The sequence below is a fragment of the Musca autumnalis genome, unplaced genomic scaffold (genome assembly GCF_047663935.1).
Source record: "Musca autumnalis isolate F117 unplaced genomic scaffold, ASM4766393v1 scaffold_5, whole genome shotgun sequence".
NCBI classification, from domain to species: Eukaryota; Metazoa; Arthropoda; class Insecta; order Diptera; family Muscidae; genus Musca; species Musca autumnalis.
This window is the reverse complement of record NW_027412088.1, coordinates 190,722,579-190,736,850: the sequence shown is the minus strand read 5'-3', so window position 1 is coordinate 190,736,850 and position 14,272 is coordinate 190,722,579. Positions and strand designations below refer to the sequence as shown.

General features: G+C 29.2%; 1 protein-coding gene across 9 annotated transcripts in view; it reads left to right on the top strand.

The window, feature by feature from the left end:
• Positions 1-14,272, top strand: part of LOC141404978 (UNC93-like protein) — a 193,050-nt gene that overhangs the window by 160,766 nt on the left and 18,012 nt on the right. For all 9 annotated transcript variants that reach the window (XM_073988856.1, XM_073988865.1, XM_073988864.1 and 6 more), the window contains one exon: positions 2,952-3,426. In XM_073988856.1, the coding sequence (XP_073844957.1) occupies positions 3,029-3,426 (398 nt within the window). In that variant the 5' untranslated portion in view covers positions 2,952-3,028. The remainder of the gene's footprint in view (positions 1-2,951; positions 3,427-14,272) is intronic.

The following is a 14,272-nucleotide window of genomic DNA, read 5'->3' as shown; positions in this document are numbered from 1 at the left end:
CGTATGAAAGTGTATCTACCCTCGTTCGCATAAATGCTGAGTGTACAAAAATAATTTGTTTGACATCGTGGATTTTTAAAAATTAATTTTGTTTACAAGGTTTTTTTAAATATAAATTTTTTCACAACGTGCATTTTCAAAAATAATTTTTTCTGAACGTGAACTTTTAAAAATAAATTTTTTTCACAGCGTGGATTTTTAATTAATTTTTCACCACGTGGATTTTTAAAAATAAATTTTTTTCACAATATGGATTTTTAAAAATGCATTTTTCACAAAGTTTTTCACAACGTGAATTATTTAATTAAAATTAATTATTTTTTTTCTCATCGTGTTTCACAACGTCGATTTAAAAAAAAAAATATTTTTTTCACAACGTGGATTTTTAAAAATAATTATTTTTTAATTTTTAAAAATTAATTTTTTTCACAACTCGGATTTTTAAAGATAATTATTTTTTAATTATTTAAAATTAATTTTTCAAAATTATTATATTAAATTATTATATAATTTCAAAATTATTTTTTTTACTACGAGAATTTTTTAAATTATTTATTTTTAATTTTTAAAAATTAATTTTTTTTCACAACTTGAATTTTTAAAAAATAATTTTTTTGCACAACGTGGAGTTTTAAAAATTAATTTTTTTCACAACGTGGAGTTTTAAAAATTATTTTTTTCACATCGTGGAGTTTTAAAAATTAATTATTTCACAACGTGGAGTTTTAAAAATTAATTTTTTTTTCACATCGTGGGTTTTTAAAAATAATATTTTTTTAATTTTTAAAATTAATTCTTTTCACAACGTGCATTTCTAAAAATAATTATTTTTAGTTTTTAAACGTAGATTTTTAAAAATAATTATTCTTTAATTTCTAAAAATTAATTTTTGTCACCTCGTAGATTTTTACAAATATTTTCTTGTTTAAATTATTTTTTTTTCAACGTGGATTTTTAAATACAGTTTTTTCACAACGTGGTTTCTTACAAATTTATTTTTCACAACGTGGATTTTTAAAAAAAATTTTTTTTCACAACGTGGATTTTTAAAAATGTTTTTTTCACATCGTGGATTTTTAAAAATAATTTTTTTTTCACAAGGTGTTCCACAGCGTGGGTTTTTAAAAATAATTATTTTTTTAATTTTTAAAAATTAATTTTTTTCAAGACGTGGATTTTTAAAAATTATTATTTTTTAATTTTTAAAAATTAATTTTTTTTTACAATGTGGATTTTAAAAAATAATGTTTTTCACAACCTGTTTCACAGCTTGGATTTTTAAAAACTATTTTTTTTAACTTTTAAAAAATAATTTTTTTTCAAAACATGGATTTTTAAAAATTATTTTTTGATTTTTAAAAATTAATTTTTTTCACAATGTGGATCTTAAAAAATGTTTTTTTTTAATTTTTAAAAATTCATTTTTTTACAACGTGGATTATTAAAAATATTTATTTGTTTTTATAAAAATTATTTTTTTTCACAACGTGGATTATTAAAAATATTTATTTGTTTTTATAAAAATTATTTTTTTTTTCACAACGTGGATTATAAAAAATATTTATTTGTTTTTATAAAAATTATTTTTTTTCACAAAGTGGATTTTTAAAAATATTTTTTTTTACAACGTGGATTTTTACAAATTATTTCGCACGTGGATTTTTAATTTTTAATTAATTTAATTAATTTTTTACACTTGGATTTTTAAAAATTAATTTTTTACACTTGGATTTTTAAAACTTATTTTTCACAACGTGAATTTTAAAAAATAATTCTTTTTTCACAACGTGGATTTTTAAAAAGTAATTTGTTTCACAACGTGGATTTTTAAAAAGTAATTTGTTTCACATCGTGGATTTTTAAAATAATTTTTTTCACAACGTGGATTTAAAAAATAAATATTTTTTAATTTTTTATAAAATGATTATTTTTATTTTATTTAATTTTTAATCAAATAATTATTTTTTAATTTTTTATAAATGATTATTTTAAACTTTTTTATAAAATGACTTTTTTATTTTTTTGTTTTTAACTTTTTTTAGTTTCTTAATTTTTTATAAAACAATTTCCAGTTTTTTTCTATAAAATTCTTCATAAAAATATTATTTTTATTAATTTTTTTTAATTATTATTTTGAATTATTTTATAAAATTATTTTTTTAATTTTTTCTGAAATTATTATTTTTAAATTTTTATACAATTATTTTTTTAATTTTTCATTAAATAAATTTTAAATTTTTGTCAAATTATTTCTTTCATTGTCTATCAAAAATTCTGAGTGGCATCACAACAGATCAGTGTACTTTTTGAAAGGAGAGCGACAATGATAAGTCCCTAGACCTTGGCAAATTAACGTCACGTTTCCACATAATTCGGTATTTACACTACTTGTTCCAATTTCGCAAAAACAGCTTTAACGTTTGTAGCTGAAAAATAATTTTTATCAATCAATCCCACTGTGCAGAAATAACAAACTATGTTTATCCTTTGAAAAGTTTTGCAACAGAGTTTATGGCTTTTGCTATGTTTTTGTGACACAAAAATTACCTTAATGTTACCTGATATATGACCTGCTGTTTTAAAAAGCAACAACTGCTATCAGTTTGACGCCAATTCAAAGAAAAGGGAAACATTTGCTACATTGTTGACAATATTATAGGTTATTATATTATTTTGGTTGCTTGTTTAAGACAAAATACCAATTGAGCCTCACATAGGACAGTTTATCTCAATTAAGGGCCTTGGGTTTTAAATAAGACCTCTAGGACCTTATATAATAAGCTTTGATTTCATATGAAGGAAGTTGGTATATTATAACGTTGCTCGGCTGCACTTTGTACCCTTGGTATCATATAAAGATCTTTGGTCTTACGTAAAATACTCAAACATTGAAATTTCCTAATTATTTTATTATATATGTTAAGAAATTGAATTCTGTTTTGTCTTTTCAGTTTTAACCAACTAACAACTTATCAGACTTACCACCATCATCAACTTATCATCGAAAGCTCATACATTGCACACACACATGGCAACACCTCCTTCAATGGACGACGATCTAGTGGGTCGTGAACTGACGTCCCGAATCGCAACTAATAAAAATCAACAACATCCACAAAGACCATTGTCAACAACAGAAAAAGATGACACAGTTTTTACCAATAGCCTGGCGGCCACAAATGACACCGCAGCACGTACCGATGCCGGGACATATCATCGTCAATATGAGAAACGTGAACGAGTTGTCATTACCAAAAATGTTATCGTTATTGGTCTGGCATTTATGATACATTTCACAGCATTTCATGGTACCTCAAATCTCCAAAGCTCCGTAAATTCCGATAAGGCATTGGGCACCACAACACTGGCTGTCATTTATGGATCATTGATACTGTCGAATATTGTCTTGCCAATGTCTGTGATAAGGTTGGTAAAAGAAACATTTCAGAATCACATTGATTTTTGTATTGAAATAAAATAGAAAAAAATTCGGAAAATAAATATATACGTACATGTTTCTTGTAAAATAAATGCTTATGAGAAAATATTCAAAAGCTTATGAGATTTTAAAGTTCTCTTATGTTGTAATAGAGGATTATATTCAATAATAAGATCTACAGAGGTTTATCATCTAAATCTGAGTCTCTCGTCGTCGTTTTATAACTGAAAAAATGAAATAGAAAATATATAAAAACACACACACACAATAAATTTTCTATTTTTATGGGCATGATGTCAATAAAATCCAGAACTACATAACCTCAAAAATTTTCCTTTTTTTATATACTGCCGCAAAATTTTATGTTTTTCATAAAAATTCTGATGTAATTTTATGTTGACACATGACATAAAAAAGTGGCATTAACATAAAATTAATAACTAAATGACGTGACCCTGAATTTCTAGGCAATAAAATATGTTTCCTAGCAAATATGGGGCATATCCTTAGGCTGAGGGGAAAAATAAAAGGCAGAAAATTTAACATTTCTTATTGCCATAAAAATAGAGTTTTTATAGCCAGAAAAGGAACTTTCCTTTTTACATCTATTTTGTTCTTTGTAACCTCTTTATTATGAAAACAAATTTCAATGTAAACTCAATGCCCCCTTAAGTATGCAATTACCATTAAAAAGGGAGACCATTTAAATTTCATCACCATTCCATCACCATTATCTCATCAAAAGTCTACAAAATGAAAAGCCATTAATGATTTGTTTTTGGGTTAAAAGTCGGCTCCGCAGTTTTGTATGGAAAGAATAATTAAAATAAAGGCAACATTAAATGACTGTTTTAAAGAAATCGCCTTAAATTATGCTGTAATTTATTGATCATTTTCAGCCAAAAAGTATTGAAGAAGTAGAAAGTCATTTGGTCTTTTGTAAGACAAATTAGAGGTTTCTGCAAAGGCATTAGGTGGCCTTTAAGAAGACTCTTCGGTTTTCTATAGAATTTAGAGGTCTCGACGAAGGTTACTCGGTCTTCAATAAGTCTACAAGGTTCTTAAGAGAGCCAATGGGTTCTTTTAAAATATTTATTGGTAGTTTATAAGAATGAAAATACTACTTTGCAGGTTCATCTTTATGAGGGCTATCTGGCCTTCCACAAAAGCTTGATATATTTTAAAGACTTCTATAAACCCAGTTGTGGTCCATGTGTTTTCTTAGGATACTTACACGTGGTTTTTTAGAGGACCCATGGGTTTTCTTATGAGACTACTTCTCCTTCTATATGATTATGTAGTACTTAAAGACGACTTGATCTTCTATAAGAGCACATGCCCTTGACCCCAGAGTCATTTTAAAATATTACCTTCGTTTTCTATATGGGTCCACTTAGACAACTTCATTATCTTATACAGGGCACGAAGTTATTGAACAATTATTCAGCGTTATAAAAAAACAAATTGCATTTGAAAGAGGAAAAAGTTAGATGATAGCGAAGCCGTCCCACATTCGATATGTCTGAGGAGCCTCTACCAAAGGCGGCGAAACATATCATGTCACATAGTGGTGGGCGTGCGGGTTCGAATTGTCGGCTTTCCTGTTTCACTTGCATTTTTGATCATCAAGCTCGATTCCAACGAGAAATTAATTAAAAAATTAATACTAAAAATGATCTTCGCCTAAAAAAAACGCAAAATTTTCAAATAATTATTTTTTAATTTTTAAAAATTATTTTTTTTCACAAAGTGGATTTTTAAAAATAAATATTTTTAATTTTTAAAAATTAATTTTTTTCACTACGTGGATAATAATTTACATAACGTGGATAACAATTTACATTGAAAATAGTCATTTTTACAACGTGAAGTTTTTAAAATAATTATTTTTCACAAGGCTGATTTTTTAAAAATATTTTTTTAACAACGAGGTTTTTATCAAAATAATTATATTTTTCACAACGTTATTTTTTAAATTTTTTTCACGACGTTGATTTTTAAAAATTAATTTTTTCACAAGATGGAGTTTCAACAATTATATTTTTTCACAAGATGGATTTTTAAAAATAAATTTTTTCATAACGTAGATTTTTAAAAATAATTTTTTTCATAACGTGGATTTTTAAGAATAAGCTTTTTCATAACGTGGATTTTTAAAAATAAGTTTTTTTTCGCAAAGTATTTCACAGCGTGGATTTTTAAAAATAAGTTTTTTCGCAACGTATTTCACAGCGTGGATTTTTAAAAATATGTTTTTTTTCGCAACGTATTTCACAGCGTGGATTTTTAAAAATAAGTTTTTTTTCGCAACGTATTTCACAGCGTGGATTTTTAAAAATAATTATTTTTTAAATCTTACAAATTAATTTTTTTTCACAACGTGGGTTTTAAAAAATAATTATTTTTTTTAATTTTTAAAAATTAATTTTTTTCACAACGTGGGTTTTTAAAATTTTTTTTTTAATTTTTAAAATTAATTTTTTCCACAACGGGGGTATTTTAAAAATTATTTTTTTTTAATTTTTAAAAATTAATTTTTTTAATTTTTAAACATTAATTTTTTTTCACAACGTGGACTTTTAAAATTTTTTTTTTTTTTTTTAATTATTAAAAATTATTTTTTTTCACAACTTGGATTTTTAAAAATAAATTTTTTCACAGCGTGGAATTTTTAAAATAATTATTTTACATTTTTTATAAATTATTTTTCTCACAACGTGGATTTTTAAAAATAATTATTTTTTAATTTTTAAAAATTATTTTTTTTTTCACAACGTGGATTTTTGAAAATAATTTTTTTTAATTTTTAAAAATTTATTTTTTTTCACAACGTGGATTACTAAAAATATTTTTTCTTTTAAATTTTTTTTTCACAACGTGGATTACTAAAAATATTTTTTCTTTAAATTTTTTTTTTTCACAACGTGGATTTTTAAATATAAATTTTTTCACACGTGGATTTTTACAAATTATTTTTAAAAATAAGTTTTTTCATAACGTGGATTTTTAAAAATAAGTTTTTTTCATAACGTGGATTTTTAAAAATAAGTTTTTTCATAACGTGGATTTATAAAAATAAGTTTTTTCATAACGTGGATTTTTAAAAATAAGTTTTTTCATAACGTGGATTTTTAAAAATAAGTTTTTTTCATAACGTGGATTTTTAAAAATAAGTTTTTTCATAACGTGGATTTTTAAAAATTATTATTTTTTAATTTTTAAAAATTACATTTTTTTCACAACGTGGATTTTTAAAAATTATTTTTTTTTAATTTTTAAAAATTAATTTTTTTTCACAACGTGGATTTTTAAAAATTATTTTTTTCACAACGTATTTCACAGCGTGGTTTTTTGAAAATAATTATATTTAATTTTTAAAAATTATTTTTTTTTTCACAACGTGGATTTTTACAAATTATTTCACACGAGGATTTTTAGAAATTAATTTTTTTCACACTTGGATTTTTAAAAATCAATTTATTTCACAACGTGTATTTTTAAAATTAATTTTTTCACAAAGTGAATTTTTAAAAATAATTCTTTTTTCACAACGTGGATTTTTAAAAATTAATTTTTTTCACAACGTGTTTTTTTAAAATTTAATTTTTTCACAACGTGGATTACTAAAAATATTTTTTCTTTTAAATTTTTTTTTTCACAACGTGGATTTTTAAAAATAAATTTTTTCACAACGTGGATTTTTACAAATTATTTCACACGTGGATTTTTACAAATTATTTTTAAAAATAAGTTTTTTCATAACGTGGATTTTTAAAAATAAGTTTTTTCATAACGTGGATTTATAAAAATAATTTTTTTCATAACGTGGATTTATAAAAATAAGTTTTTTCATAACGTGGATTTTTAAAAATAAGTTTTTTCGCAACGTATTTCACAACGTGGATTTTTAAAAATAATTATTTTTTAATTTCTAAAAATTAATTTTTGTCACAACGTGGATTTTTAAAAATTAATTTGTTTCACAACGTGGATTTTTAAAAATAATTATTTTTTAATTTCTAAAAATTAATTTTTATCTCAACGTGGATTTTTAAAAATTAATTTGTTTCACAACGTGGATTTTTAAAAATTAATTTGTTTCACAACGTGGATTTTTAAAAATTAATTTGTTTCACAACGTGGATTTTTAAAATTTATTTATTTTTTTTTCGATTGCTTGAGTGGAGTATTCCCCCATTGGCTCAACTTCATTTATTACCCTCTATTACAGAGAGTAATGTTTTTCAAAACGAACTGACAGTGTGAGTGTGATTCTCATTCATATGAGAATACTAGACACTTAAAGAGTTCGGTTTTTCGCTAAAAAGGCATCATTTCAAAAACTGAGAAGCCAATTGATAATTCCCTTCGCCGGGATGAAATCATGATATTGGTAGCGATCAGTAAAATTTTGCAACACTGTCAGTTCGTTTTGAAAAACATTACTCTCTGTAATAGAGGGTAATAAATGAAGTTGAGCCAATGGGAGAATACTCCACTCAAGCAATCGAAAATGAGATTGAATCTTCAACAATAAACAAAACAAACAATTTATTTTTTTTTTCAACGTGGATTTAAAAAATAAATATATTTTAAATTTTTATAAAAAGATTATTTTTTTAATTTAATTTTTTATCAAATTATTATTTTTTTTAATCTTCTATAGGGCCACGAGGTTTTTAGGAGGACCCAGTGGTCGTCTTGAATGACGTTATGATCTCCTATAGAACCACGAGGCTATTAAGAGGACAGATGTGTCATTTTACAAGGCCACGAGGTTTATAACAGGACTCTCTTAGAAGACTTTATGGTCTTCTATGGGACTACGGGGTTTTTTTAAAGGACCCATTGGTGATTAAAGGTACCTTCGTGGTCTTCTGTTAGACTAAAAGATATTTGAGAGGATCTACGGGTCCTTTTAGTCCGTTTTTTGTCTTCTATAGTGCCACGAGGCCAACGACCAATGGGTCCTCATAAAAGACATAATGTCTTCTATATGGCTATAAGGCTATTACGAAGACTCAGATATCTTCTTAGAAGAGTTATTGTTCTTCTACAGCGTCACAAAAGGTTCTCTTAGAAGGCTTCATAGTGGGTAATGGGTTCTCTTACAGATCTTCTATAGTACCACGAGACTATTTAGAGGTGCAATGGGTCCTCTATAGCACCACCAGGCTTTTTAGAAGACCACAGGGTCCTTTTAGAGGTCTTCAAGGTTTTCCATAGAGCCACGATTTTATTAACAGCACCTTTGGGTTATTGGTTTTCTATAGGACCATACTGTTTTTAAGAGGATCCATAGGTCATTTATTGTCTTTCCTTGGAGGACACCTGGGTCTTACTAAAAGTCTCATTGGTCTTGACATACATCAGGTTCAAATGTGGACTTCTTAGTCTTCTCTAGGGCCACATTGTTATTAAGATAAGACATGAGGTTTTTAAGAGGCTCATAGACGAGTTATTGGTCTTCAATAGGGCAACGTGGTTTTTAAGAGGACCCAGTGGTCCTTTTTGATGACCTTATGATCTCCTATAGGGCCACGAAGGTAATAAGGTGAACCATGTGTCCTTTAACAAGGTCATAGAGTAGTCCTTTAACAAAGTCAGTAGAGGTATGGGACCACGAGGTTTTTAAAAGGACCCATTGGTGATTATAGTTGAGTTCTTGGTCTTCTATAGATCACAAGGTTATTGAGTTGACCCATGTGCCCTTTTAGATGACTTCTCTGTCTTCTATAGGGCCAAGAGGTTTTCGGGACGACCAATGGGTCCTCTTAGAAGACTATAATGACTTTTATAGGCCTTGGAGGTTATTACGAAGACTTATAGATCTTCTTACCAAAGTTATTGTTCTTCTACGGTGTCACAAAATTATTAAAAGGAACCATGGTTTCTCTTAGAAGACTTCATAGTGGGTAATAGACCCTCTTACAGCTCTTCTACAGCTCCCCGAGGCTTTTTAGAGGTCCAATGGGTCCTCTTAGAGGTTCTCATGGTCTTCTGCGGAGCCACGAAATTATTAACAGAACCCTCGGGTCATTGCTTTTCTATCGGCCTATAATGTTTTTAAGAGGAGGTAATTTATTATCTTCTTTTGGAGGTCCCTTGGGTCTTACTAAAAGTCTCATTGACTTTGGCATAGATCAGGTTCAAATATGGTCTTCTATAGGGCCGTGGTCTTCTATAGGGCCACGAGGCTTTTAAGAGGACTAATGTGCCATATTACAAGGCCTCGAGGTTTGTAACTGGACCTTCTTAGAAGACTTTACGGTCTTCTATAAGGCCACGAGGTTGATTAAAATACACATTGACGGTTATAGATGACTTCTTGATCTTCCATAGGACCACGGGGCTACGAGTTTTTGAAGACGAACAATGGGCCCTCTTAGGTGACTGTAATGTAGGGCCTAGAGACCCTATATACAGATCGTCTTGTTGTTGTAGCAGCATATAATGCTGGATTGGCAGCCGCTGGCCGAAACACTTTTGGTTTCGGGTCAATCCGGTACGTAAGAACCCGCTGCCGTGGGATTGATCGTCTTAGAAGAGTTCTCGTTCTTCTACAGCGTCAAGAAGTTATGAGGATTACCAACGGTTCTCTTGGAAAACTTCATTGCCTTCTATGGAGCCACGAGATCATAGCTCCTCCTACAGTACTTCATAGTCTACTATAGCGTCACGAGACTTTTTTAAGGACCAATGGGTCCTCCTAGGGATCTTATATGACCACGGGGTTATTGAGAGGATCCATGAGTCCTTTTAGACTTTAGACTTCTTTGTTTTCTATAGGGCTACGAATTTTTGAAGACGACCAATGGGCCTTCTTAGGTGACTGTAATGTCTTCTGTAGGACCTAGAGGCCCTATATTAAGATCGTCTTAGAAGAGCTCCCCTTCTTCTCCTGCGTCAAGGAATTAATAAGATGACCAAGGTTTCTCTGATAAAAACTTCATTGTCTCCTATGGAGCCACGAGGTTTTCAAAGGGTCATTGCTCCTCTTACCGTACTTCATAGTCTAATATAGCGCCACGTGGCTTTCTTGAGGACCAATCTTAGAGGTCCTCATGGTCTTCTATAAGCCCTCGAGGTTATTAAGAAGAGCCTTGAGTATTTCGTATTCTATATTAATAGGACCCACGGATTCACTTAGAAGACTTCATGGTCTTCTATAGGACTCCGAGGTTTTTTGGATAACCCATTGCTCCTCATAGATTACTTCATAGTCCTCTATAGCGCCACGGCCTTTTTTTGAGGACCGATGGGTCCGCTTATAGGCTTCTATAAGGCCTCCTGGTTGTTAAGAGGACCCTTGGGTCATTGGTATTCTATAGGACCATACTGTCCATAGGTTCTTTATTGTCTTCTTTTGGAGGAACCTTTGGGTCTTACTAAAAGTCTTCTTGACCTTGGCATAGATCAGGTTCAAATATGGTCTTTACTGACACAATCTTTTTCACATTTCCCACACAAAATATCAACATTTAAGACCAGCTTCCGGATCGCTTTGAAATTTCTTGCTGCTAATTGTCCCTATTAAGACGGAACAATTTTCTTGAAGGGCAAGTCCTTACTTCCTGAGATAACGACTCAAAAGTTCATAAAACCCTCCCAAAAATTAGGAATTTGGCCGAAATTTTGGGTATTATAAAATTTATTCAAAACCTACATGAAGTTCCGAGAAGGTCTATATCGGACAAAATTTTCTTCACAAAATTCATTTTTTCGCCTGGTTGTTAAAGAATCGTTTTGAAATTTGTTGCCGAAGTTATTCCTTGTAGTCCTGATTACAGCACTGTAGTCCTGTTTACATGTGTCCTGACGTAATGGTCCAAAAGCTTTAAACAATCCTTTGGTGACCAACAAAAATGGTTGGTGGCCACGATAACTATTCAAAGGCCGAACCTTTGCGCACCGTCATATTTTTCTCAAACTTGAATCATGCTTTCTGTCATATTGACCCAAAAGCTCTAAAAAATACTACGGTGACGAAATGAAATAACTGGTGACACGATAACTATCGAAAGGAATGGCTCCCAAATATAGATCATATTCCACATTGGACTATGTCCGTCCATTTCTTCTGATACGTCCACCGCAAAAGTTCTTAACTTTTACCGCTTATAGCCAATTTAAGACCACTTCAAGGATCGTGTTGAAATTTAAATAGCAGGTTGTCGCTTTGATCATAATTTCAACATTAAAATATTTTGTATAAGGGAAGTTAATATTTCCTGAAATATGAGTCCAAAATGTCACAATTTTTATGGCCACTTCTTCATACACCTCTCGACTCGACTTCAGGCCTATTCCTGTTATTGTTTTTGACAGAGCCGACTGATTTGTTTTTACTTCGTTTCGTTTTGTTTTTTCTTTCTATCCCAACATGACTTTAAACCAATGGTAGGCTACATATTTTTCTATTGCATACTTTAGGGGGTGTAATTGTATGAGTGCTATGTTTTTTCAATTAGTTGAATTATGTGTGAAATTTTTACACACACAATTACAAATGCGAGCCCCTTTGCCTACCATTGCTTTAAACCAGCGTCAGGCGAGAGAGCGCCCACGTGCGCTCATTTAACGTTGCTCTCTCCACACACACAATTCAACCCATTGAAAAAGCATGCACTCACACAATGACACCCCGTAAAGTATGCAATAGAAAAGTATGGTGCCTGACGCTGCTTTAAACCAATGGTAGACATCATATTTTTCTATTGCATACTTCAGGGGCCGTCATTGTGTGAGTGTCATGTTTTCTTCAATTAGTTGAATTGTGTGTGTGAACAAATTTTACACACACAATTACAAATTGGACCCCCATTACCTGGCATTGCTTTAATCAAGCTGCAATTAACTTATCCGATAATGTGAGTGATTTTGCCTAAAAGTATGCAATCAACATTGCATCAGAGCACTTCTAATAATTAAATTTGTTGAGTATTTGTTTCTCATTAGTTTCTAATAATGTTTGTTATTGTATTTAAATTTAGATTAAATAAATACTTTTGTATAAACTTTTAACTACATTAAGAGTATTAATTTCAATTTCAATTATTCACTCAGATAAGATTGTTTATCTATTGCTGTGATTCATTTTCTTAATTTAATCTCTTGTAATACGAAAATATCCCAAGAATGTTTGCATAGAAATGTCTGGGATGTGTAATTAAGAAATTACCGAAACGGAGAAGATATGTAAATATTTATTTCGACATATTCATTCAATGTGCAAGGGCACAACACAGCAACGTTTGTTATTTATATTGCAAATATTTTTGTGGCATACTTTTTGGGTTAAATTGAAATGTGTGTTTCGGTAAATATTTATTAAAATACTCAAGAAGCAGAAATTATTGAAGTGAATGAATGGATTTTAAATAAAGATTATTTTTATTTAGGAATTTTGTCAATATATCAAAATATTTATGTTTGTCCATGCTTTAATAATTTGTTGGAAGGTAATTAAAAATCAAGAAAAATCTTTTTAAATACATTTTTATTTTCCTTTTATTTTCTGTAGTTTCCATTGCTTTTGCTTTACCTTGAGAATATCTAAGTCAATTTTAATTATCAGAACATCAGAAATATTTAACAAAGTTTCATATTGTTCAACTGCCAAAAAGTATGCAATGCAAACGAACAGGAATAACGTCATAAAGTATGCTTTAGATATTTTGCATTATAACAACTTTCAATTTCGCCCTAAATTTCTACATCTTGCATTTAATTAATGCAAAGTTGTTCAAACCAAAAAACAATGGCTAACAAGACATGGGCGTAATAGTTCGTATTTTCTAGGGGCTGGAGGAAGTCAAACTGGAAAATATTGTACCTCGTAAAAGGAACCGCATGGAAAGGGCTAAATCGACTCCAAATAAAAAATTGTAACCCCGACGCCTTTGGTCTGATAAAATGAAAAGAATTTTTATAAATTAAGCTAATTAAAACATTTTGAGAAGCACAAACTTTAATTTTGTTAAAAGCATTGTTGTATATTTGTTGGCAAGTGGATGTTGAAAAAGGGGGCTTTAGTTAACTTTGTAGACAGGTTTGAGGCGCTGGTCAAATGAAATAACATTAAAACAAGTGTTGCAAATTAATTTATAAGTTGTTCAGATTTTCGTTGATGAAAAGAAAAAGCATCAACGTGAAAGCGGATATTTCAATATTTGACTATAAAGCAAAATAGACAATAGCTTGAAACTTTTTGCACTAAATTCTTGGAAAATTTACAACTTATTTCTAAAGGCTTTCAATATGAAAGGGAAATCATGGCTTTCAATAAATATCATACAGTCAAGAAAAATGTTGAAATGATTTTTCTCTCACACAGACAAAACGTATTTGCCAATTCTTTAACACTAAACAATATTATTTCGTAACGAAACCAACATAAAGCGTTTTGGTCACATAAAAATACTCCAATACATGTTTATGACATACTCGTACACATAACAGCACACATAGAAATAAATTGCAAAGCAATTGGCGGCGGCGTACTCAATTCAACTCATATGACCTACAAAAACAAAAAATCACAGAGACCTCGTTTCAATTATGTTGACGCAAAATTTTATGATGGCGCCCCATAGATATGCTATAAAAATTCTAATATTCATAAAAAAATAAAAGTTTGGTGTCTGTGAATCATAAACGCAGACCATATTAGTTTGTGGTATACTTTTAGGCGTTAATATTTTCAACAACTGAATTTTGTCTTAATTATGTGGAAATTAGTTAAGTGCGGTGAATTAAATACTTTAAAAACCACAAATAATTGCAGTTGCAGAAAGTTAGAGATAAATTAAAATAAATAATAACTAATTAAAT